Genomic DNA, 22,180 nt, shown 5'->3' with positions numbered 1-22,180 from the left:
TATGAATGTGTAACCTTTTCCGATTCCGATTGGAACGCGATTACAACAGTTTTCGGATATAAGTATCTTATGGCTATTGTTACTGCTATTCTTCTTCTGCTGCTGCTGCTAGGTGAGAGTTCCTTTCCTTCTGGTGCTCTGGTGCTGTGGTGCTCCGGTGCTCCGGTGCTCGGAATAATACAATATATTCTACAATCTATTCTGGCTATACGTCGGAGTTGGCTAAACTATGATTAGGATAGACTAAGGGCTGAGACTTCGCGTACATTTCCTTTGGATGCATGCCCCTTCTGCCTCTTCGATATCTATATCGACTACGACTACAACTAAAACAAACTGCTCTGCTTGGCTAGGCTGCAGCTGTGCAGGGTCATGGTGCCCGCGGGGTGGAGCGCGAGGGCGTGCATTGCGGCTGGCGGCGGGGTCGTCACAGGACCCCACGAGAGCCGCTTTCAGTTGGGCCGTAGCGGTAGCATTCCATAATGTTGCTGCTGCTGCTGTTGCTGTTGCATCATCATTTGCTGCTGCTGCTGCTGCTGCTGCTGTTGTTGCTGGGGCGTTGGCGTGGATCCCTGCGATGTTGTGTAGGTGACGGCGCAGGTGGCTGGCTGGGATACCACCACGGGGGCGCTCACCTTACGCTCCGACTGGGTGCGGATGGGCTGTGGATGGGACACATTCGGCTGCGGGGGCGGGGCATACATGAGCATGGGCGGCGGAGGCGGTGACGGTTCTACGCTTGGATGACGCGCCGGTGGAGTGACTGCCGATCCGTGATACGAGCCATAGGAGCTGTCATCCGACTGGGCCGACTGGCCGCGATTCCTCGGGCCCGTCATGGCGTACAGCTGCTGTTGCTGCTGCTGCGGCTGTTGGTCCCGCCTGTCGTACTTGTGGCTGCCATCGAGGGGCGTGGGATTCGTACGAGTGCCATAGACGGGTTGGAAGCCCTGCGGCTGCTGCTGCTGCTGGTGGTTCTGCTGCTCGGCCATCAGCTGCGGCGGTGGCTGCATCTGTTGCTGCTGCTGTTGCACATTCACGGGAGCCTGTTGCTGCTGGAGCTGCTGCTGCTGCTGTTGGAGTGGCTGCTGCTGTCCGCGCATGGACCCCCGCATTCCATAGATGCTCTCGCTGCGCTGCTGCATCTGGTTCTGTACGTTCTGGTTCTGCAGGTGGGAGGATTGGGCGGCGGTGACTGCCTGCTGCTGCTGCTGCTGTTGCTGCTGCTGGGTGCGCATGGGGTAGAGGCTCTGGGCCGGCACCAGCGGACCAGGACGCGGCACAATGTCGCGGTTGATGGCCGTGTTGCTCTTCGCGTAGACGGATTGGGAGCGGTTCAGGTTGCTGCGCGTCAGAGTGGGCGAGCGGCAGTACAGGGAGCGAGTTCCGCCGTAGAGCGGCTCCTGCTGCTGCTCGTACTTGGAGGAGAGCGGCGGAGCAGTGTACAGGTTTTGGCAGTAGTTGCCCTGCACACCGCCCACCACTCCCGCGATCTGGCCCATGTTGGGCGCCGCGTGCTGTCCGGCCGGGGCACCGCCTCCTCCGTTGCCGTTGGGCTGGCCCCGCGGATAGGTGCCCTGCGACTGCTGGTACTTGCTGGGCTTCTCCATGTCCATGTCGTAGTTCAGCTCGTCCTCGGAGTGAATGGAGCTGGAGTCGTTGTCGATGCTGCCCTTGGCGTGGCGCTGGCTCCTGCGCGAGTTGAAGATGTACTCGTAGACTAAGCCGGAGGCCATGCCGCCCACCAAAGGTCCGAACCAGTAGACCCAATGGTTGTCCCATTTGTTGAGCACAAACGAAGGACCCAGGGAGCGAGCCGGATTCAGGTAGGGCATCTGCAAGGAGAGAATCGAATGAGAATCGTACTCTTAAGGAGTTTCCTGTTTCTAGGAGTCTCTCCTGTTCCTACTCCTGCTTCTGTCTCTGCTAAATCTTCAAAGATCCCCATGTCCGCACGGGACTCTCTCGTAATTCAATCCATAATCGATAATCGGTCTCTTTAAGAATTCCTTTGAATTCCGCGGCAAGCGCTGTCCGTTATGCTAACAATGCCTCCGCGAGAGGCTGCGCCGGGGTCTGGGTTTGGGCCTCGTTCAGTGTTAAATTAATTATCTGTCCCCCTCCCCCACCATCCCGAGCGACCTTCCTCTGTCTTCTTGCGTTCGGAATCGGATCCCTTCTACCTGTGTGTCAAGCTGCGATTTTGCAACAGAGTCAGTGGCAGGTGCGTTTCTGTTTCTGTTTCTTTTTCTGCTTTCAGTCTCTGTCTTGTTTTTGGTTTTGGCTTTGCTTTCGGTCTGGCTGTCGTCTGTCGTCTGTCTGGGGACGTTCGAGATTTGTGGCTGGCATTCCTCGGTGAGGAGGCATCATCATTATCAATGTCAAATACTTACCGACACAAAGCAGCAGGCACTGTAGGCGGCACCGATGGACATGGCAGAGTTGCCCATGAACCTCTTCATGGGATCGGTGGACACGAAGTAGCAGAGCACCACCATGAATGTCAGGATGAATTCCACGCCAAAGCGTTCCCAGGCGGCCAGAGCAGCGCTGTGGGAGATGGCTGCCTGAAGATTTCCCTGGTAGCCAGGCACGGTGACCCTGTCGAAGGAAGGACACGAGGAGAGAATGAGTATATTTATTCGATTGCCGATTGACTCCAGTTTTCAGAAAATTTTCCGCAAATTGAGATTATTTATTATTAACGCCCCTTCTGACAGCTCGTAAGCTAGAGCGCACCAGCCCTCGGCATTCCACCCGAAAACCAGAGCCACCCCATCCCTGCACACGCATGTATCTGGTCCTGGTCCTCGCTCAACGGAATTCGAATTGTCAAAGTTTCGCGTACCAAAAGTTTGTGGCTTTCGCGATTTATGAAAAACATAGTCTCTTGGATAATTCGGATGCCGCTGCGAAATATTACTCTTCTCGAACATTTTGTTGTTCCCCAAAAGGGAACTCCATTAGACAAGAAGAGGGAGGGAGGCGTTGAAGCGGTGCGCAAGCAAATATTTATCAAGCGCTCACACACTGCTTCAGCGCTGCCCTGCCCTGCCCTGACCCACTCAATCTTCATTCCGTGGCAAGTACTCGGTACTCAGTACCTGGCGGCAGTCTGCCACAACCCCACGTTGAGCAACTGCGAATATCCGGAAATAAATGCTGCCGGAATGCACTTAAAAGTACTTGAGCAAATAGAACTGCCTTCCTTGGCTGGGGGGGATTCCTTGCCAGTTTCGGCGGTTGAGGTGCGACAAAGGAGCGAAGGGCAAGGTATGATAGTCGTTCGTCTGTGTATCTGCCGTCTTAGCAGGTATTATATGGCCCTAAGCCGTAGGATATGAGATATATGACATTCCACTTCCCCACAAAAAACCCTAAATGATGAAATCTTGGCCATGATGAAAGTTTGATCGCTTTGGAAAACACTTTTCCATTGAGTGAACTGCAAAGTTTGGAGAGTCGAGGGCGAAGAGTGTCTGTTTGCTCATAAATCTACAAAGTGCTAATTTCACAGAGCTCACGAATGACCACGAAAACCACTCGCCCACCCACGGACCACCCACGGACCACCCACACAGCACACATTCAGGATTTCATGGAGGAAAAAGTAAGGAAGGGAAGCGACTAAGTAGCCGGAAATGGCAAGAGAAATAGCAAAATGTTAGCCAAACTTTCTGTGTGTGCCTTCAGCAGAGCAGAGCCCTTCCTGCGCAAATTGTTTATGGAATAAAAAGTGAGAACTTACAACAAACTGAAAGCTTGAATTTTGTGTGCAACTGAGGATGGGGATGGGGATAGAGATACCCTCCCCCCTGTGTGATTGCGAGTGCGAGTGTGTTTTTGGGGCCACCGCATCCGGGTGAAAGGCGAGAGGTTCTGCATCCAACTCGCTCGTGGTTTGGCTTGTGGTTGGCTTTCAGTCTCCTCCTGGGACCTGACTCCCCGATAAGGGCCCCAAATCAAATTATTCCATTAAATGTGTGTGATTCAACATTCGATGGGATCCAGGATGATTATTATATGGGTATTTCATTTGTTGAGGATTGTTTATGACCTCCTCGCTCCCTCTGCCTCTGCCGCTCCTTGCGAGTGTTGGTGACATAACTGGACCACCACCTGTGCACAGGATTCGGAGGATACGAGGGGATAGGCCAACCGGAAGCACTAGCAGGATGCCCTTCCCATTCCAATTCCCATGATAAGCCGAGCGGAGAGAAGAAATTAATAATGGGGAAGGGATGCGCTCCCAAACGGATTCCGTAATTGAATTGCCCATGTGACACGAATTGATTTCGATTTCAACTGGCTGCTGCCTCTCCCCCTTGGCCACATTCAAGTGCAGGAAGTGCATTTCCATGCTAGATACAAATCAACCGAAAGAACGACGGCACCGTGTATTGAAGGCATAAGCCCCTCTCTGCTGACCTGCACTTTTCGGTGTACGGTGTGCGGTGTGTCCGTTTCGGTTGGGTATTTAAAATTTAAATTTCTGCCTCGAAAATCCTGTTTTTGTGTGTATCTCTTCGGGATACAGTAATTTCTGTTTTGGGCAGCGGCAGGCGGCAGGTGTGCCCTGCCGTGAATACATCCAAAGGCAGCGGCAGTTTCCAGCTGCCCTCAAGGGTCTGTGTTCGGACCAACCAGAAAGGAGCAGTGCAGCGGCGACGACACGTGTTTGATTTCAAGTTTCCGCATGACGCGTCCTGCGCAGGCGCAGCCTCGGACAAAGGCCACTGGAAATGTTAATTATGTTCTTCTGCTTTCTGTGTTCCTCGGCTTTCGGCTTTCGGCGTCTACCTGATTTTTATCTTTCATCAATTTCAAAGCCTTCTCCTTTGGCACATTTTTGGAACGTGCTCGGCGCGCGTTCTTTGGAACCAATCCACAAAAAAACAAAAACGGGGAAGAAATCATTGAAATTGAAATGCGAGGCGGCAGGCAGTACAGCTTAAAGACTATTCAAATATCCCTGAGCCGGATATCGATACTCCACAAGAAGTGCTGCGGGTCTGTCTGTCGGTCTGTCCGTCTGTCTGTCGCCGTGGCTGTCACTGTCACTGTCTTCGTCCCGCACTGTTTTTTCAAGCGTTATCCGCTTCATAAAAGATTATGAAGTACAGGAAGACTTTTTATCTGCTTCGGTATGTCTGCTGGTATCTCCTCTGCCGGGCCACATGTGGCATATCCCAGTGGCAGCGCAATTAGGGTAAGTGCCAAGTGAAATGTGACAACAGCAAGGAGGAGCCTTGAGGTGAGAGCTGGGAGCCTGGAGTTGAAGTGACGGTTGAAGGTTCTTAGGGTGGGGGTAACAAGTAACAAAGCAGGAGCGGATTCTCGGCAGGATTTCCATAGGAATTACCGATATTAACCAAATCTAAACCAATTAATCAGCACCAAAGACAGACAGATGGACAGAGTCCGAGTCTCTCTCTCTTTCTGTAGTTTTTTAAACATAAAACATATGTTTCGACTAAAATACAATTTGAACTCGTTGGACCCTTAAAAATCCATATCGGGGAAGAAAAAACTCAGCTCAACCCGAACCTGATCGCAGCAGCAGCAGCTGAAACATGTTTCTCTTGTGCGTCCTCTTTCTCCTGCCCCTGCCACCGGCCCGATTCCTTCCTCCGCCTGTAGGGGAATCGGGGATCTGTAGAAAGTAAAGATGCCAACGCACTTAAAAAACGAGGAATCGGAGGAGGGTAAAAACAGATGTCGAGCAGACAACGGACTACAGACGCAGGCAGAGAGCAGAGGAGAAGAGAGCCATTAACAACGACTCCTCTCCTCTCTTCTGCTCTCCTCTGCTCTCCACACAGAAAATAAGTTCAATGTACAACAACAAATTGGAGCGACATTTGAAAAATGGTGCGCAGGCGCAGGCGAAGATATTTCCTTTTCTTTCAGTCCTCTGTGCGACACTACCCCTCCTCGACTCCTCTTTCCTGCCGAGATACAAAGGAGAAACCCTGACAGGCAGTAGATTTAGCTGTGGAATGGGAAACCGAACCACCAACAGCAGTGCGTGTAGATGTAGAGATCCTTGGACCATTATCTAGGCAGGAATCCATTCTTTCCCGCTGCCGCTGACGTTTTCAAAATGGGAAATCACAGCGCAAACAGGAGAGGCAGATGTTTCTCTATCTCCATAGGCGATGCGACGACTCCTAGCTACCTGCGTGGCCTCCTCCCGCTCAGTCCCGTGCAGGTGGTGTCCTCTCAGATTGTGTGCGCGTGTGTGTGTGTGCGTACATCTTTCTGGCAAGGACAAACGGCTCAGCCCTGCGGTTACCTGCATATCCTATTTATACAATTTTCTATTTCTTCTTTTCAGCACACACGAATTTCGTGTTTCCTGCTAAGTATCCGAGTCCTTGTTGTACAGTCATCGCATCGCATAGCCCAAAGTGCGTATCATCTGCCTGGCCATCTCTCTGGCATTCTCCCCAGGACCTTTCACCCACCGCCTTGATTTACGACATACGAGACAGAGAGATAGCACTGGGCTGGATTTAATTCGAAGCTCTAAGGATTTACTTTTTGGTAGAGTAAATCCTTGAGCAGCTGCGGGACGCAGTGTCCTTGCAGACGATTGCATGGATGCAAATTGCTGTGGTCAAGTCGGATGCACCGACTGAAATGCATTTCCCCCTCAACTGCTGCCATTGATATGTTGTTCTAACCACAAAGATGGAGTCTGGAATGTGCATTCAATCTAAAGAGGTCCCCCACAAAGCGGAAATAGAATTTCCAATAGATATGGCTCCTCCCAGAGGACTCTCCACTTACCCGTAGAGCAGAGCAGCTCCTGCGATGCCTCCGCCGCACTGGGCGGTCATGTACATGGCGGCTCTAATGGGCGAGATGCTGCGCACCACGCAGCAGGCCAGAGTCACAGCGGGATTGATGTGGGCGCCTGTAAATAAATAGATAAGATTGTTGCACTTGAGTCGATGGTCTCTGCAAAAAGGGAAGGTCCCCCCAATATCACTTTGACACTTCTGCGAAACGCAAAGACGGGCAGGCAGGGCGCCCTTGCTCCTCGAAGATAACATCATAACTTAATGCTCCACCAATTGGCTGTGAAAATGGGGAATCGGCAAGAAATGCAGCCAGAACCGCAGCGATTGGGGAAGGCAAATCAGCAGCACATGTTTCCATTCGCTTCGCTCCTGCCACTCCTCCTGCCTCCCCCTCCGCCCAGATATTTCTCCCGTTTTGTGGTTTACTTTTTGTGGAGCCGTTTAATTGCCTCGAATGTCAACGCAAATGAACAAATATATGGGGAATATGCTCGCATTTAAAGTAGAGAACAGAACAGAAACAGAATTTTGTGCAAGTCGATGGCACCGCAAGTGCGCCCCAGGCGATAAGAGGAGGTAGTACGGCGGGCCATGGCGGGCCAGGGCGGGCCACGGCGGAGTGCAATGCCTTTTGGAAAATTACAAACAAAAATGAGGTTCTTGTTGTTCTGTTTCTGTCCTCTGTTGTGTTTCATTTGAAATTCTCCCCATCTCTCCCTCGCTCTGCGGCTGGGGCTAGGGCTGTGGATAAAACCGAACTGGGGAATTCCCACGCAAGAGTCCAAGAGTCCCCACCGACACGAAGCACTTGTCGGCGGGCTTGTTTATTGTCAGTTTGTTGTGTGTGTTGTTTGTGTGTTGCCTTACCAGAGATATGGAGAAAGCACTGCGTGAGTGTCGCCATGGCGAGGCCGGAGGCCAGGGCTGTGGCCAGAAGCACGGATGAGACGCTGGCACCCACGCCGGCGCCCGCAGCGGCTCCGCAGACGATGAACACGTACAGGAACGAAGCCAGGCACTCGCTGATGATGGATCTGCAAAGGGAGAAGATGGTTCGTCATGAGTGCTGGTGGAAGCGTGGACCCTGGCTGTAAATATTGCACAAATTCAGTTGCACAATGCCCGCTTCTGTTACACTGACAATTAAGCGAGGGAGGGGCGAGTGAGGGGCGGCATGTCGGATTCGCCTTAAGCTCAAAAGATAACGAAAAATCAAACAAACCCCCGCTCACGCGGTGGGGCCCTGTGCTGGGGTGGCAGCTGCACTGAACTCCGCGAATTTCCATAAATTTCGCTGTTTGACTTTTGTCTTCTTGCTCTCTCTGTGTCCCCCACTTTAATGGAGAACTATCCCCTCAACGAATTTGCGATTTTAATGGTCAGCAGGGGAGCAGGGAAGGGGGATGGAATTGGAGCAGGGGAGTGGGAAAAGTCACGTCGTTTAGTTGGAATTTGTTCGCTCAAAAGAGGAGCGAAAAGCGAGAAGCACCCTGCTCCTGGCCCTGGCTCTGGCAGGCAGGCCATTCAATGCGGCAAAGATTTAATTACTCCATCAACTCGTGATGAAATGTTAATTATATCGACATTCTATGAAGTGAAGGCCATCTCGAGGAGGTGAAGGGGACCCTCAGTTTGTGGGACATTCTCGGGAAATGACAAGTTTCATTGTCTCAAAAACTGCTTTGCAAATGTTTGGTTGGGAAACTATCACATCGTGATGTTGTCAAGGAACACTTAATTTGCAATTACTTAGAGGCCTCCTTTTACATAAAAGTAGTACATTCAAAACACACAGAAGCTACAGCCAGAGACATCTACAGAGATACATAATGGTGCGGAACAGAAAGGATTGGGGGGGGTCACTCACCTCCAAAACTCCAGAGTGCGAATCTCCGCCTGCATGCTCCGCTTGGGTGCCTGCAGTGTGCTGGAGAGCCGGTTGTTGGTGGCGTTCCCATGCGAGTCCTTGCGCATCGCCTCGAGCCGCTCGAACAATGTCACAATGTGATAGTCTATGTTGTGCTCCAGCGGCATTGTGTGCAGACTTTCATCAGCCATTTCGGATGGGATTGGGTGGCACTTCTTTGTTTATGGTTTCGATTGGAGTTGATTATGGAGAGAGTCTCGAAGCTCGACAAACACGCGACAATCTACGAGCAAGAGATTCCTCAATGCGAGTTAGACAAACATTTTGCAGTCTCGTTAGTGGCTCACAAATTGCATTCAATTTAATTCAATTGAAAATGCGACACAGCGAAATTGCGGAGTTTTTGAACTTTCAACCGATTCTGATTCTGTTTCTGATTTTTCCCGTCAAAGATGATTATTTGATTCGACCCGAAGACACGTCCGTTCAGAAGCGCGAGTGGTGAGCGAATGTCGGGCCGCAGGGCAGCTCGACGACAGAACAGGTCGGGAGTTGCAACTCACCATCGTCTGCAGTCGGAGCATATGGTAGCTATAGCTAAGCAGTTATACGATGCGTCGTCGGCCCACCACCGCCGACGCAGTGGTGGATAGCAACCCTCGCAACTATCGAAGCAGCCCTCGCAGCAGCACGGACACAGCATGGATGGTGCCTTTTAACCTGTTGGACGACCAATTCGGTGGTGGTGTGCGAGTAGGTATACCCTATAGAACCAAAGGGGTCCATTGTTGTCGACGAATAGTGAAATAAATAATAAATAAATAAATATACTTCGTATATACTTATAAAAACTCTTCAACTGGAGAATGCTGTTATTCGTTGTAAGACTAAAATTAATTAACAACATTGTTTTTAGATGAATTAAAAGCAGTACTCCAAATCTTTTCGGATCAAACCGCTCAAGGAGAAATGAATCCCAATCTGGAACAGTTCCCAATAAAAACGGAGGATTGGAGGGAAAAATGAAAATAGATAGGAGCATGTATGAAAGTACATATAAAATCTAAATTATGTGACCTTTTTCCCTGTCGAAATCGATTCTGCATCCAGCTGGTGTTCTAAGCAATTTACATTTTACAATGAGCGAGGAGATTGTTCTGGCGTTCAATTTTGATGGGGTCAAAGGCAAGAAGGCTCTTAAGAGTCATGAGGAATTGTTTGTTAAAATTTGTTCACCTCTTTGTATTATAATAGGAAATTTTAATTAAAGGGCTAATCAACATCAACATATGCCGTCTCACTCACACTCACTATACTATGTGCCTTTCACTCGCATTTATTGCTAGCATACGTTAAGGGACTGACTTTTGCCGACGAGTCTGGCCTGGCGATGAGCCCCCGAAGGCTGAAGAAAAGGGTGTTTAAAAAGAAGTTTGTTAAAGGAAAGAGGGAGGTGAGAATGGTAGCTAGTGCGGCACCGGTGCGGAACTAGTGCCTAATACTAGAGGGAAGTGGTGCTTCTTGTGTGTGTGTCGTGGTGTGTTTTGTGGTGGTAGGTACATATCCTCTGCTATTTTGTTGCGTTGTGACGTCGCATTAATAAAGGCTCGAGTATGGGGAGAGACTCCAAAAAGTGTGTAAGAGGACTTCGAACCACTTTAGCACTAAGAAGTAAGTTTTACTATTTTAGCTTGTGCCCCAATTTTAATAGATTTTATATTCTATATTTATATTTAAATTTATATTCAAACGATTCCTTTTCAAGATATCATAAATGATACTACCTTCAGTGCCACAAACTGAACGACACAAGTATCATGTTTCTATCATATGTGGGTCCGACTCGTATGCGATATCATTTGTGATCGTTTGGTTTGCAGGGCTATTAATTTTGCGGCAACTGTGAAACATAATCAAAAGCCTCTGTAAGTTAATTGCGCAGCACTTCAATAACACAGATTCCATGGACAGAGGACTGCGAACTGGTACTCTGGCTCTCAGTCTCCCAGGTTCTCTCACTCCTCTGGTCTGCATTCATCTCAGCTTTCATTGAAAGTACGAGTATTTCCACTTTTTGGCACATTAATGATATGTAAAAAGAATGCGGTTCAATGGGTAGCCCCTTGGATTAGATCCCATCCCCATCCGATTTTGTGGTTTTGGTCTTCCTGCTGCTTGGATTACCTTCGAAGGGTATCTTTGGGAGAGTCGGGGAGCCAGCCGTGTCGGGCAAGAGACCAGCACACTTGAGTACCCACAGCAAGCAATTTTGAAGAGTTGCCAAACCGAAAATCTCATCCTCTGTTTTGCCGACAAAAACACATTTTACGCATCACTAAAAACTATAATTATGAGCCCTAACCACTTGATACCTGTCAATTGTCAACCTGTCTTCGAAGTCCCGCCGTTCCTCCTCGTCCTCTGCCCCTCCCTCAGACGGGGTGCCGTGTGACGTGATATTTCAAGCTCAATGGGCTGTGAAAGTTAAGAAATTATGCGCCGAGTGAATTGGATCAGTTCTGTTCGGATCGGTTCGGGCTCAGTTCGGTTACGGGGCCATGACCAGAGTGAAATCAATCACAAAACTGCATCACAGCCCCTCAGCTGCTACAAAGTAAAGGATAGGATGGGGAATGGGGACTGGCTTGAGGGAGGGCGTTGCTGCTGGTCGCAACGAAAGCAAAGCCGCAGAAATTTCGACCCAATCTTCGATGGGGGGGCGGTCATGGACATGGGCATGGACATGGACATGACCATACCCTGAAAAGAGGTGCTGTCGGAGGAGGGGAAGAGTTGGAGAGGCGTTGGAAGGACGTTGCCTTATATGGGACGACGACCAACAGACGACGACAAAAGGCTGCCTCTGTGCCCCTGCCCCTGCCCCTGTCTCTGCCCCTACCTCTGGCCAGAGAGCGTGGGAATTATTTTTGCAAACTCTTTGTTTTTTTCCTCCTTATTGCCTCGTTTCCTCGTTCGGGGTCCCCGTCCCCCCATCAGGGTCGCACGGGGTCGTTCCTTCGGTCGGTCGAAGGTAATAATAAGATGTTTTGTTTCAATCACATCGTCGCTCGTCGGATGATAATGATGATGATGATCATCATTGTCGCAGTTTCTTATATGCATATGCCTTGGACTTGGACTTGCGCTTGCGCTTGGATCAAGGCGATGGCATCTTCTGGGAGTCTGTTGCTGTTGTTATTGGTGTATTTATCGTTTCGTGGGAGAAGAAAGAGAAAGAGCGAACCTCGCCTCTTGCTCTCTATCCAACACTGCGCTTTGCTGTTTCTTCCTTAGTTGTTGACGTGGAAGAGGGAGGAGGAGTATTCGGATGAAGATCCTCCTCATTGTAGGTTGCGACTGCAGGTCGAAGATGGTGTCACGATCCCTCCGCTTGAAAAAGGGAAAGGGGCCTGAGAAAAGCCCAAATGCTTTTCGGGGGGAAGCGATCGGAGGCAGGAGGCAATCAAGTGCTCTAACGACATAGAGCGTGCTCTGATATCATTATTAGAGATATACTGAGATACCGCTGGATGTTCGTGCTCTCCAAAGGACGGTGATTTATACTCTTCGGAGGCCTCTCTGACGGCGTGAATTATGAGTCGATGAAGCCTTGTCCAGTGAGTACCTCTCCAGCCCAGACCCTCCGTCCAAACTCTACCCGGGCAGGTAACTGGTAACGCCTGGCCTTGCCCATGGATGGATTCTTGCCAAAACTTAACAAGGTCAACACTTTTTGTGGTTCCTTTGGTTTTTGCCTGTGGGAAAATACTCGTTTCTCGGGCCAAGAAGGAAGAGAAATGCGTGGTGAGGGCGTTAAGCCAAGAACCGGAGGCGTGGAATCCTAAATAGAACAGATTTTTGGGGAGCGATGCGCGTAATGGGAATTGTGAGTAAAGGAAGGCTTCTTCGGATTCCATTTGGTCTCCCCGCTTGCCTCTCAAGCCTTTAACTTCAGCGGCAGCAAAGGTTATCCTGATGTGAACATCGACACGTGAAAATGCCAGACACACTCTGCCACGATTCCCATGTCCTGTCCAGAACCGCATCTACGCGGTTCTCCGCGACACGTGCTCCACTTGCAACCCTTGCCCATTGTTGTTGCCACCGCCGCACGCACTAATGATGCGGCATTATTTTGCATATGTCCGGGAATAGAAGGGTTAAGGCCAGGGCAGACCACTCCAGACCAAGGGCATGGCAATGGTGGTGCTGTCCCCTAATGAACCGAAATATGCGCGACTGTTACAGTTGTACGATAATTTATGCATGTTATACAACCATTGACTCGGGATGCAGATGCGGTTTGCTCTTGGCTGTTGTCATTGTCATTTATCGCTTGGTACCCTTTCATTCCCGATTGTAGAGCCAAAGGGTTAGACAACAGCACTGATTTTGTGCCAGACAATCAAACGGACATCCTGGCTGGGTGCGGGCAGGGGTAGTCCTGCACTTGCAGGCGTCAATAGACAAGTGCGAAAGTTCCGAGAATCGCGGTTTGGCGAGGTGAAAGTCAGTAATGGGAGTGGAAGTTCCACTGAAAATAGGTTCATTAAATATTTCAAACTTCGAACTGTCGCCCTCCTCTCGAAGGACCATCGCCCACATGCCTGGATTTTCCAGCTGGATGAAATATTTCCGACTGACGCTAAAAACTCTAAAATTGCCCCCGGATCATGAGTCGATTGTTTGGCCTTCTTTTGGCTATCCATAAAAACGTCCACAACAGTGACCAAAAAAATGGTTCAAATGGAAACTAAATTGCAAACTCAATCGAAATCAATAGACCGCCTTGAACAAATCGATTTTCGGTTATTATCCGTCACACAGTCATTAAAATTTTTGACAGATTTTGACAATTTATTGACGCTGGCTGCCGCCGCACACGACAAATAGCAACAATCAGAAGTTTACAGAACGGAAAACCGATCCGGAGCCCAAAGTTTGACCTGTACAAATTGCAAAAAGTGGACAAATGTTCCTCCTCCCATCCTCCCATCTGCAGTTTTCGAGTGGCTGGCCCACCCTCTCAATCACCCATCCTCCCATCCTCGAACGGGCGCGCGATAATTTGATTAATTGAAAGTCAGCCGACGACCTTTTTTGTCGGCTCCGGCAAGGGGTTGCTTCATCCGAATGGGGAGGGAGGGAGGATGGGCTGTGGGGTGGTTGCTGTGGTTGGTGGCGTGAGTAAATGAGTAAATGATCTGGGGATCACTTCAAGTAGCTCTCTATTGTATTTACATTAGCAGGTTTAGGGCACAACCCACCACTCCTCCATATATCCATAGATCCATCTCCTATCTGACCGTTTTTTATGCACACTTTTTTCGGGGTAAAAATTTAAATATCGCATTACACACAGACACTTGATTTTAGAGCGGTCTGTCCGACATTCAAAGCATTCAAATGTTTCACTTGTGATTACACTTGTGGTTGGGTTCGTCTGGTGCGGTGTGTGGTGTGTGGTGTCTGGATGGTGGATGGGTGGTGGTGTCCTGCTGCTCTGGAACATATACGAACATGTGTTTTTTAGTTAAAAATTTAAATCTGTTGTCTGTTTTTGATTATGCGATAAACTGGGCTGCGGCTGCGGCTGGGCTGGGCTGTGGCCTGTGCCCTGTGTAGCTCTGTCCGGAATTTAATTTTCTGTACTTTTGGACAGTTGCGTAATTGCTTTGGGCTTCTGGATTGGCTCTTCCGCTCGCAGACAGCCGGGCGAAGGAGTTGGACAGGACAGACTGCTGTCCGCAAACACTTGAACACATTTTAGGTTTGTTTTTCATGATATGATAGCGCCATGTGCATATCTGCTGGGATAGGAGAAGGAAGATCAATGAAACTGAATGTGAATCCTTCTATAAACCAGCTTTGCACATCGCTGGTTCTTGGCAGAGGTTTTCGGATTTGCTGGCAACTGTATCTCAATAGAAAGTAGACCGAACGAACGTTCAAATGTTTGTGCTGCTCTTCTGCTGTCGTATCGCGGATTTTGGCAAAGTGCGTATCCAGCCCGGTGCTGCTTCTCACACATAAAATATTTCAAAATCAATAATCAAACTCGCAATTTACTCTGCCCCTGCCCCTGCCCCGCGTTTAAGTGCTTTGGCTTGCAACGTTTTGGGGCACGGCGCCCACCCCAAAGTGCATCGTTCTTGTGGTTGTTATTGTTTAACCTTACGCCTATTGTCCACATATTTGCCGCGAGCTGACGGGGTCAAAGGCGTCTCGAATGGGGCCCTCCCAGAGGCCGTTCAACTCCCCGAAGGAAGTGGAAGGAACACACAACCATTGTACTGACGAGTGCGCACTTTCCTCCTGTCGCACCTCATTTGCATATTTTCCGCCAATTATGTTTTGCATATGCGAATATTTCCCGCCCATTGTGATTCTAATTCGATTTCGATATTCACGGCCATTTGTCCGCCTCTCGGGTTTGCAATTTGCCTTTTTTACGATTTGTTTTTCTAGCATCGGGCTCCTTCCATTGATCGCATAATCGACCCAAGTGCTTGGCCCTTCGATTAGCTATGAAATGGCAACAGCCTACGATCCATCCCATAGGTATGGGCTGAGGGTCCTTTCATTTGCATTGCCTGCGCTTTTTATGGCGTGCCAATTTTTGATAGATGATGCGTGAAAATATGGGAACACGGCCCTGTTCCTCTTCCTCTCCCCCTTATTTGCATATTTGATTAATTTGTTTGGTTTTTTGGGTGGTTTTTTATGGAAAAATAATAAGCATTTTATTGTTTGCGCAATGGCTGTGGGGGGAGGAGTGAGGCATGCACACCCGATGGGAAGGTCATGGATTAGCTAGGGATAAAATTGATGGCTGCACTCGAAAGCGGATGAGGGAATGCATCATGGATATAGTACGCTTATGGCATAGTCTGCCAATCCATTTTAAATTTAAGGCACTTCTATTTCTTAGAGTCCCCAGAAATCTGCAATTAAGCAAGTGTTAATCAGCATCAGTGAAAGTATTATCGAACATTTGCAGAGACAGCATCTCAATCTGAATATCTCTCAAATGCAAATCGGCATCACAGTTAGCGAAGGTTCCTTGTGCTCCTGCTCCGCTGTCTGCTTGTTTGCCTGGCAGGCAGGCGGTGGCGGCGGGCACTAATCCAATTGCCGTATGGATCATTAAGCACTGATTGCGTTTATGGTGCACATGTGTACTTCTACGTGTGTGTGTGCATATGTATGTACATCTGTATGTTTTGATCCAGAGCAAGGGCACTCGCAACTCACATGCAGATTAAGCCACTGCTGTTGCAGTGGATGCAGATGGGGTGGGATGAGGAGCTGCGACCGAACATCAATTATGCGGATATTTCAGCGCTTTAGATTTAACAGAAAATCGATTTTACATTTAAGAAAAAAGTGAAAGGCCGTTAAAGGGGTCACAGAAATTAAATTTCAATCTTTCCACTAACTTTCTGCCAGCAACATTGTCATTGGCAGCCACCGCATTCGCATCCGCATCCACATCCACATCCACATCCTTCATTCAAATGAACCGCACGGGAAAATCTGCATTTGATTTGTCGCCCGAGCGCACATGTTGCAAAAAAGTTTCGCCGGCAACTGTCACCAGGACGAAGGTGACACACAGCACACAAAAATAGAAAAACAATTGCCAATTACGGCAGAACTGTTCCCCGTTTCCTTGTTTACCGATTCAACCACTCCTCGATCCACCCCAGTAGCCACCAGCATGGCCCATAAACAAGAACGAAACAAAGCAGAAACGGAAACAGAAACAACAACCCAAAAAAAAACCACAAAAAAAATCAAGGGGTGGCAGGAAAACTATGTGGAAAATCACTTTTGCGCTCATAAATTTCAATAATAAAAATTTGAATGCAGTTGACACTACACCGAGGCAAGCGACCCAGCCCTTGTCCTGCCCTGCATCCATAGAGAGAAGTAAACAAGGTTAAGTGAAATAAAAATCAGTGAAATGCATAAACAAGGCCCAAGGTGCGGGTTGGCTTGGGTCTCGGTGGCTCTCCAGCATCCTCATCGACGTTCGTGCCACCCGATAATTGAATTGGCTTGTCCGCAGTCTGCAATTGGGTTCAGAAGGTGCAACCCTTTTTCCTTCACTCGAGAAATTACACTTTTACATACATCTGTAGGGATGTGGATGTAGGATGAATATGCTCACATTGCTGTTTGGACCTCGCATGTGGCCATGTTTGGCTATGATTTAAGTCCTTTGCTGGCATATGGAAAATAACTGAGGGTTGCGCCATCAATTAGCCCAAGCCGATTAAGTCTTGAATTCTGTGATCATGAGGTCAAACCTCTAGATATCATATTTGTAGTGCTCTGGATGGGTTGCACTTGCACAAAAGCAATCAATCACCAAAGCGGCACATCGTTTCTTAACGATAAAACAGTTGCGATATAAGTTGTTCATTAAAAAGCTGATCTCAAATTGCTGCGATCCAAGGATTCAATACGAGAGGTACAACCTCCACATTGTTATATAGCCGCTAATAATAGATGCAGTAGAATTTGTTAAGGTCTAAACTACACAAAGCTATTTTAGGTCTCCCGTAAAGTGATTCAATACATATATGTACCTACAGAAACAGAAATTCAAAGTTTATCATGAAATTTGAATAGCGCGGCAGACCATCAATTGCCACCATTCGCCTTGGGAATATCGATATCTTTTCTCTAGTATTGGCACATGAATGAATGAATAGATAGGTAAATTCACGTTTAAGAAAAAACTAATTTTATTTAATTTATTCTGGTTGTTATTATAGACAGAACTCTCAGGGCCAGATGCAGCTTACTTCTTGGCCTTCTTGGGATCGCCCTTGGCTCCCTCCTCGCTCTCAGCTGCCTCCTTAGCGCGCTTAGCGCGGATGCCAACCAAACGAGCATCAGTACGAGCCTGAAAGATGTTTAAATTTGTAAAATATGCACTTCTGTTTGTCAAAAAGTCAAAGAACATACCTTGCGCAGAGTAGCGAAAGCCTTGAACTTCTTCTCATCCTTGGTAACTTCACGGAACTCAACCACGGGCTTTTCGGCCTTGATGGGCATAATGGGTCCCCTGAGCTGGGTGGCCAGCTTGCATTCCTCCACGGAAGATTCACCCTTTCGGATCTTCTTCTCGTTGATGGGGAACAGAATCAGCTTGCTTCTGTACTCCTTGAGGCGCTGGATGTTGCGCTGACGCGACTCCAGGGATTTGTTCTTGCGACGGAAGTCAACAGCAATGCCAATGGTCTTGGCGAATTTAGCGCTGACGCCAGCGCCCTGAGGATACGAGAAAATACAATTTGATGTGTATTTTGAAAATATATTTTTTGTGATAAGCTCACCTTCAGCTCCTCCAGGGTGAAACCACGGCCGGTACGCAATTTTGTGTGGTAGCGGATGGTGGGGCAACGGACCACGGGGCGCAGAGCACCACTGGCTGGGCGGGGGAACACAGCCTTGGCCTTCTTGACGCGGTTCTCGTGTCTGCGGTGTTTACGCGCAGGCTGGTTGAACCAGGTCTTCACATGACGCTGCCACCACTTGTGGTAGTGCTGGTTTGGAATCATATTATTTCCCTTACCCATCTTGGCGGTTTAGATTGGCTGCAACAGAGAAGTAAACATTAATTGAATGGATTTGTGAACGAACGCTGCGGCATAACCAAGCAGCGGCACTGCATTTCCTGGCCCACGTGGCTGGGCATATTCCATTTGTTTGAGGCACACTTTAGCACTCCTTGCTGTCATTTCCATGGAGCAAATAATGTCTAAATGGTATCTGCACATTTTACACAGTCAATTCCAATGTTTTAGGCCCACTTTAGTGTCATTTTCTATTATTTCCATTGGCGAACAAAAATTCACGCACCTTTTCTTCCCAACAGCGAATTAAAAAGGAAATCGCAGCCAACTTCACGTCGCGGAATGAACGAAAATTTCCCTTCGAAAATTCCCAGCAGAGGCTTAAATTTCCCCAGCTATCGATTGGTGATGCAATCAGTGTTAACACTGTTTTAGCACTGTTTTCAATTAAATTCAGAGTTATTAATGTGTTGGTCGCATTAAAGTGGCATTGTAGCTGCAAATAGATTTTAAAAGAAACCAAAAATAATTCCCGCAAGTTTCGTGCATTTTAAGCATTTAAGTAAAGCATTTGCCGTAGCTGCCGTGTCGCGTGGCAACTCTGTACTGTACTTCTGATACAGATAAAAAACTATTGACTATCTATCTATAATCGAGAAATTGCGCGCTTCTCGCATTGGAAGTCATAATCAAAATAAATAAAACCGAAATCAAGATGAGTGACGAAGTCGCCGCGTCCCCCGCTGCAGTTAATGAGCTCAAATATGAAGATGTCTCGCAGCTCAACTTTTCCAAACTGTACTCGCCGAAAATGAAGAGCGTCTACTGGCGCTATTTTGGCTTTCCCTCCAACGACAACAACGAGGTAATCACCAAGCAGAACGTGGTGTGCATCAAGTGCCACAAGGTGCTGACCAACCACGGCAATACGACCAACTTGCGGGCCCACTTGCAGCATCGCCACAAGGATCTTTTCAGGGACCTCTGCCAGGAACACGACATCCAAGTGCCGCCGCGAAAAACGCCGCGCAACGTCGCCCATCCGCCGCTCTCGAAGAGGAACGTCTCCACACGACGCGTGAAGCTAGAGTTTATTAATAATCGCAATCACGACAATGCATCGGACGACGAAATGGACGAGGCCGCCGTAGCCACCGCCGCCATGCAGGCCGAGGAGGAATCATCGTCTCAGACCCTACTGTACGAAACTATGGTGCCGTTCACCTACGACGAATCTGATAATGTGGTCGAGGAGGAGGAGCGCACGGTTAGTTTGGAGCCAAAGTTTCAGCGAAGGGTAGGTAAAGTTGGGCGCCCTCCGGGTGCTCTGCACCACAGTCGGCCCATTAAGCACGAGGATGGCGGCTACTCATCGCCAAACATAGCCAACTTGGCAGAGGCCTTGACCGACATAGTCATAAAGGATGTGCGCAATGTGGAGACGCTCTACGATGTGGGTTTCAGCGATTTTGTACGGCAGGCCATGGGCAACGCTGCGTGCATGCCCGATATGGAGAAGGTCGATTCTCTCCTGAGCGAGATGCATGCCTCCAAGTTTTTGGAGATCGGAGACATTACACGAGAGTTCAGTGCCGAGAAACCCTTTTCGCTGGCCTTTGAGCGTTGGATAAATGTGGAGCAGCGTCGTTTCCTTACCATCTACCACCACTATCTCGACGAGGAGACCCAGTCCGTTCGCAGCGCCTTGTATGCGACAGTGGAGTACAATGATTACATCGTCTTTGACGATCTGCTTACCGACTTCTACTTGACCAACTGCACCCTTGTAATCGTCAATTACGACGACGAAGAAGACTTTCTGTACAGCTACTTGAAGGAAAAGAGTATGTCCGGAATGCGTATGCCGTAAAATATAGAGTTAACTTATGAATCCCAATCGTGTTGCAGATATTCCCGTTGTACTGTGCTATGTCTCGGTTATTGACAAATGTTTGCTTCGAGTGTTTGACATAGAGGAGGTGGCCACACTTCTGGAGCAGGTGAAGGACATCATCCAGCGGCATTCGGCCGAGATTAGCTCGAAGGTATCGGAGCTGCCCTCGTACAATGAGCATTTCCCTTGGACCCTGTATGAGATGTTGAAGTTCTTTACCGAATCCATTTCGTGGTCCGAAGACATGGATCAACTAGTGATGACGGCCAAAATCGTGACAGAGGCGCTCAGCGCGTTGGTGGTAGGCTCTCTCAACTTAATCGACAACTGAATATCTTTTTAAAAGCTTAACTGTTCTCTAGATTGCATTGGACACATTGCGGGGCGAGGATATTCCGCTATGCAGCATGCTGTCGCCCATAACATCAAAGATACTGATTAAGAAACTTGGCATTGTTGAGCAGGACGATTCCCTGATGATGAACATAAAGCGCACCATAGCTGGTGTGCTGCAGAGCTACGTTATATCAAACGACAATCTGACCAGCGCTGCACTGCTCGATCCCCGATTCCATCGGCTGACCACCATTGAGAACCTGGACAGGTGTGTCCGTATGCTGACCCAGAAATACAACAAAACGTTCGGCGGATCGAGCGGCGACCCAACAGAAGTGGCGGCTACTACCTCCGTGAACACTTCGCCAACGGTTACCATCAAGGCAGAACCAAGAAATAGCTCAGCTGGCAGTAATGCTAAGAAGTCGAGTAAGTATTGGAAGAATGTGCATCTTTGGACCGCCAGTTCATAATTACGAACCATTCTATAGAGCTGGAACTTTTGTTTGATGTTGCCGAGATTCCAAACCCACCCAAGCGGGATGCCGACTGCACTGTGGAAACTGATTTGAAACGTTACCGTAACGAGGTAATCGTTCAGTTGGATGAGTCCCCCATTGAGTGGTGGCTCAAAATGGGACATATTTATGCAACGCTGCGCGATCTCGCCACCTTATATCAGAGTGTGCCCGGCGTGGTGACCCTAAGCTTCAAGAAGCCTTTGCGAGAGCAGATTAATGATTTCAATAAGCGTTCCATGCTCACCGGAAACCAAATCGACGCGATATTGTTTTTGCATCATCACAACAATTAATTACACAGCGGGAATCGCTGGATAATGTAGCTTTTTTTTCGTAATCGTAATCGAAAGAAAATGAAGAATTCAGTGTTTCTTCTAAATGTAGAAATGAAGAAATTGAATAATTCTGTTTCTACTAGATGCATAACGAAATGCATTATTTTTAACTTTCCTTTTAAACCTAAATTTAATCTAATCTGTGTGTATATGACTACGATGGGCGCTGCCAATTGGAATTATAATTAAATTGAAAAATAATGAAAACAATGAAAAGCCGGACTTGGCCGTACGCTGGAGAATCAGGCATGTTGTGTGTACATTTTGAACACGCCCCAATATATGTATAATGTAATTTGTTTATTTTCTGGCCCAATATCATTTAATCTAAGTATTATTGTTTAATACAATTATAATATTACAATAAATTATAATAACCACAATATGAAAGTATGTATATGTATCCAGATGACCTAGCTTGTCTCGTGGGCTAGTTGTTCTGCAGAGTTCGGTTTGCATGTCGGCAAAGGCTTTACTAAATAATTGCATACACATTCCCATGCACCATACAAGGATGGGACTTATTTCTAAATTTCCGCGGGAATTTAGTAAATGGGGAATTTTACATGAATTTCACACTTATCGCGTTTACGACACGGTTAAACGATTTACAACACTGTCCTCAAGTAAATAACCATTAACGTGACAACATTGCGGCTGTTTTTTTGTTGAACATTTTTGTTTAAACCTTGTTTTAGTCAAAATACAATAAATGGGAGTACCAGTAATAAATCAGTCAAGTAGAAAATAGGTTCATTAATTGGATACAATTATGTGGGCAGGGCTGAGAGATCCATCAAGCTAGTAATATTCGACGGAATATCATTAAGGAGG

At 48.1% G+C, this 22,180-nt stretch overlaps 3 protein-coding genes across 3 annotated transcripts; 1 reads left to right on the top strand and 2 right to left on the bottom strand.

Annotated features, from left to right (window-relative positions):
• Nucleotides 1-68: 68 nt before the first annotated feature.
• LOC6589020 (neurogenic protein big brain) lies at nt 69-8,975 on the bottom strand. Its single transcript, XM_002014403.2, is given in 5 exon segments — nt 69-1,835; nt 2,394-2,601; nt 6,793-6,919; nt 7,674-7,840; nt 8,674-8,975. Coding segments are annotated over 5 exon segments (2,202 nt in total). The 5' UTR covers nt 8,865-8,975; the 3' UTR covers nt 69-326.
• An 8,427-nt stretch (nt 8,976-17,402) lies between these two features.
• On the bottom strand, nt 17,403-18,281 carry LOC6589021 (60S ribosomal protein L13). Its single transcript, XM_002014404.2, has 3 exons — nt 18,021-18,281; nt 17,650-17,955; nt 17,403-17,587 (listed from the first exon to the last, which is right to left on the bottom strand). Exons 1-3 carry the CDS (start codon nt 18,261-18,263, stop codon nt 17,483-17,485), a joined length of 654 nt encoding a protein of 217 aa, XP_002014440.1. The 5' UTR covers nt 18,264-18,281; the 3' UTR covers nt 17,403-17,482.
• Nucleotides 18,282-18,823: 542 nt separating this feature from the next.
• LOC6589022 lies at nt 18,824-21,731 on the top strand. Its single transcript, XM_026988340.1, has 4 exons — nt 18,824-20,104; nt 20,169-20,455; nt 20,517-20,919; nt 20,982-21,731. Exons 1-4 carry the CDS (start codon nt 18,976-18,978, stop codon nt 21,302-21,304), a joined length of 2,142 nt encoding a protein of 713 aa, XP_026844141.1. The 5' UTR covers nt 18,824-18,975; the 3' UTR covers nt 21,305-21,731.
• The last annotated feature ends 449 nt before the right edge of the window (nt 21,732-22,180 follow it).

Source organism: Drosophila persimilis, unplaced genomic scaffold (genome assembly GCF_003286085.1).
Source record: "Drosophila persimilis strain 14011-0111.01,24,50 unplaced genomic scaffold, DperRS2 tig00000191-arrow-pilon, whole genome shotgun sequence".
Taxonomy (NCBI): Eukaryota; Metazoa; Arthropoda; class Insecta; order Diptera; family Drosophilidae; genus Drosophila; species Drosophila persimilis.
The sequence above is the reverse complement of the archived record's forward strand: the minus strand, read 5'-3'. Positions and strand labels throughout refer to the sequence as shown.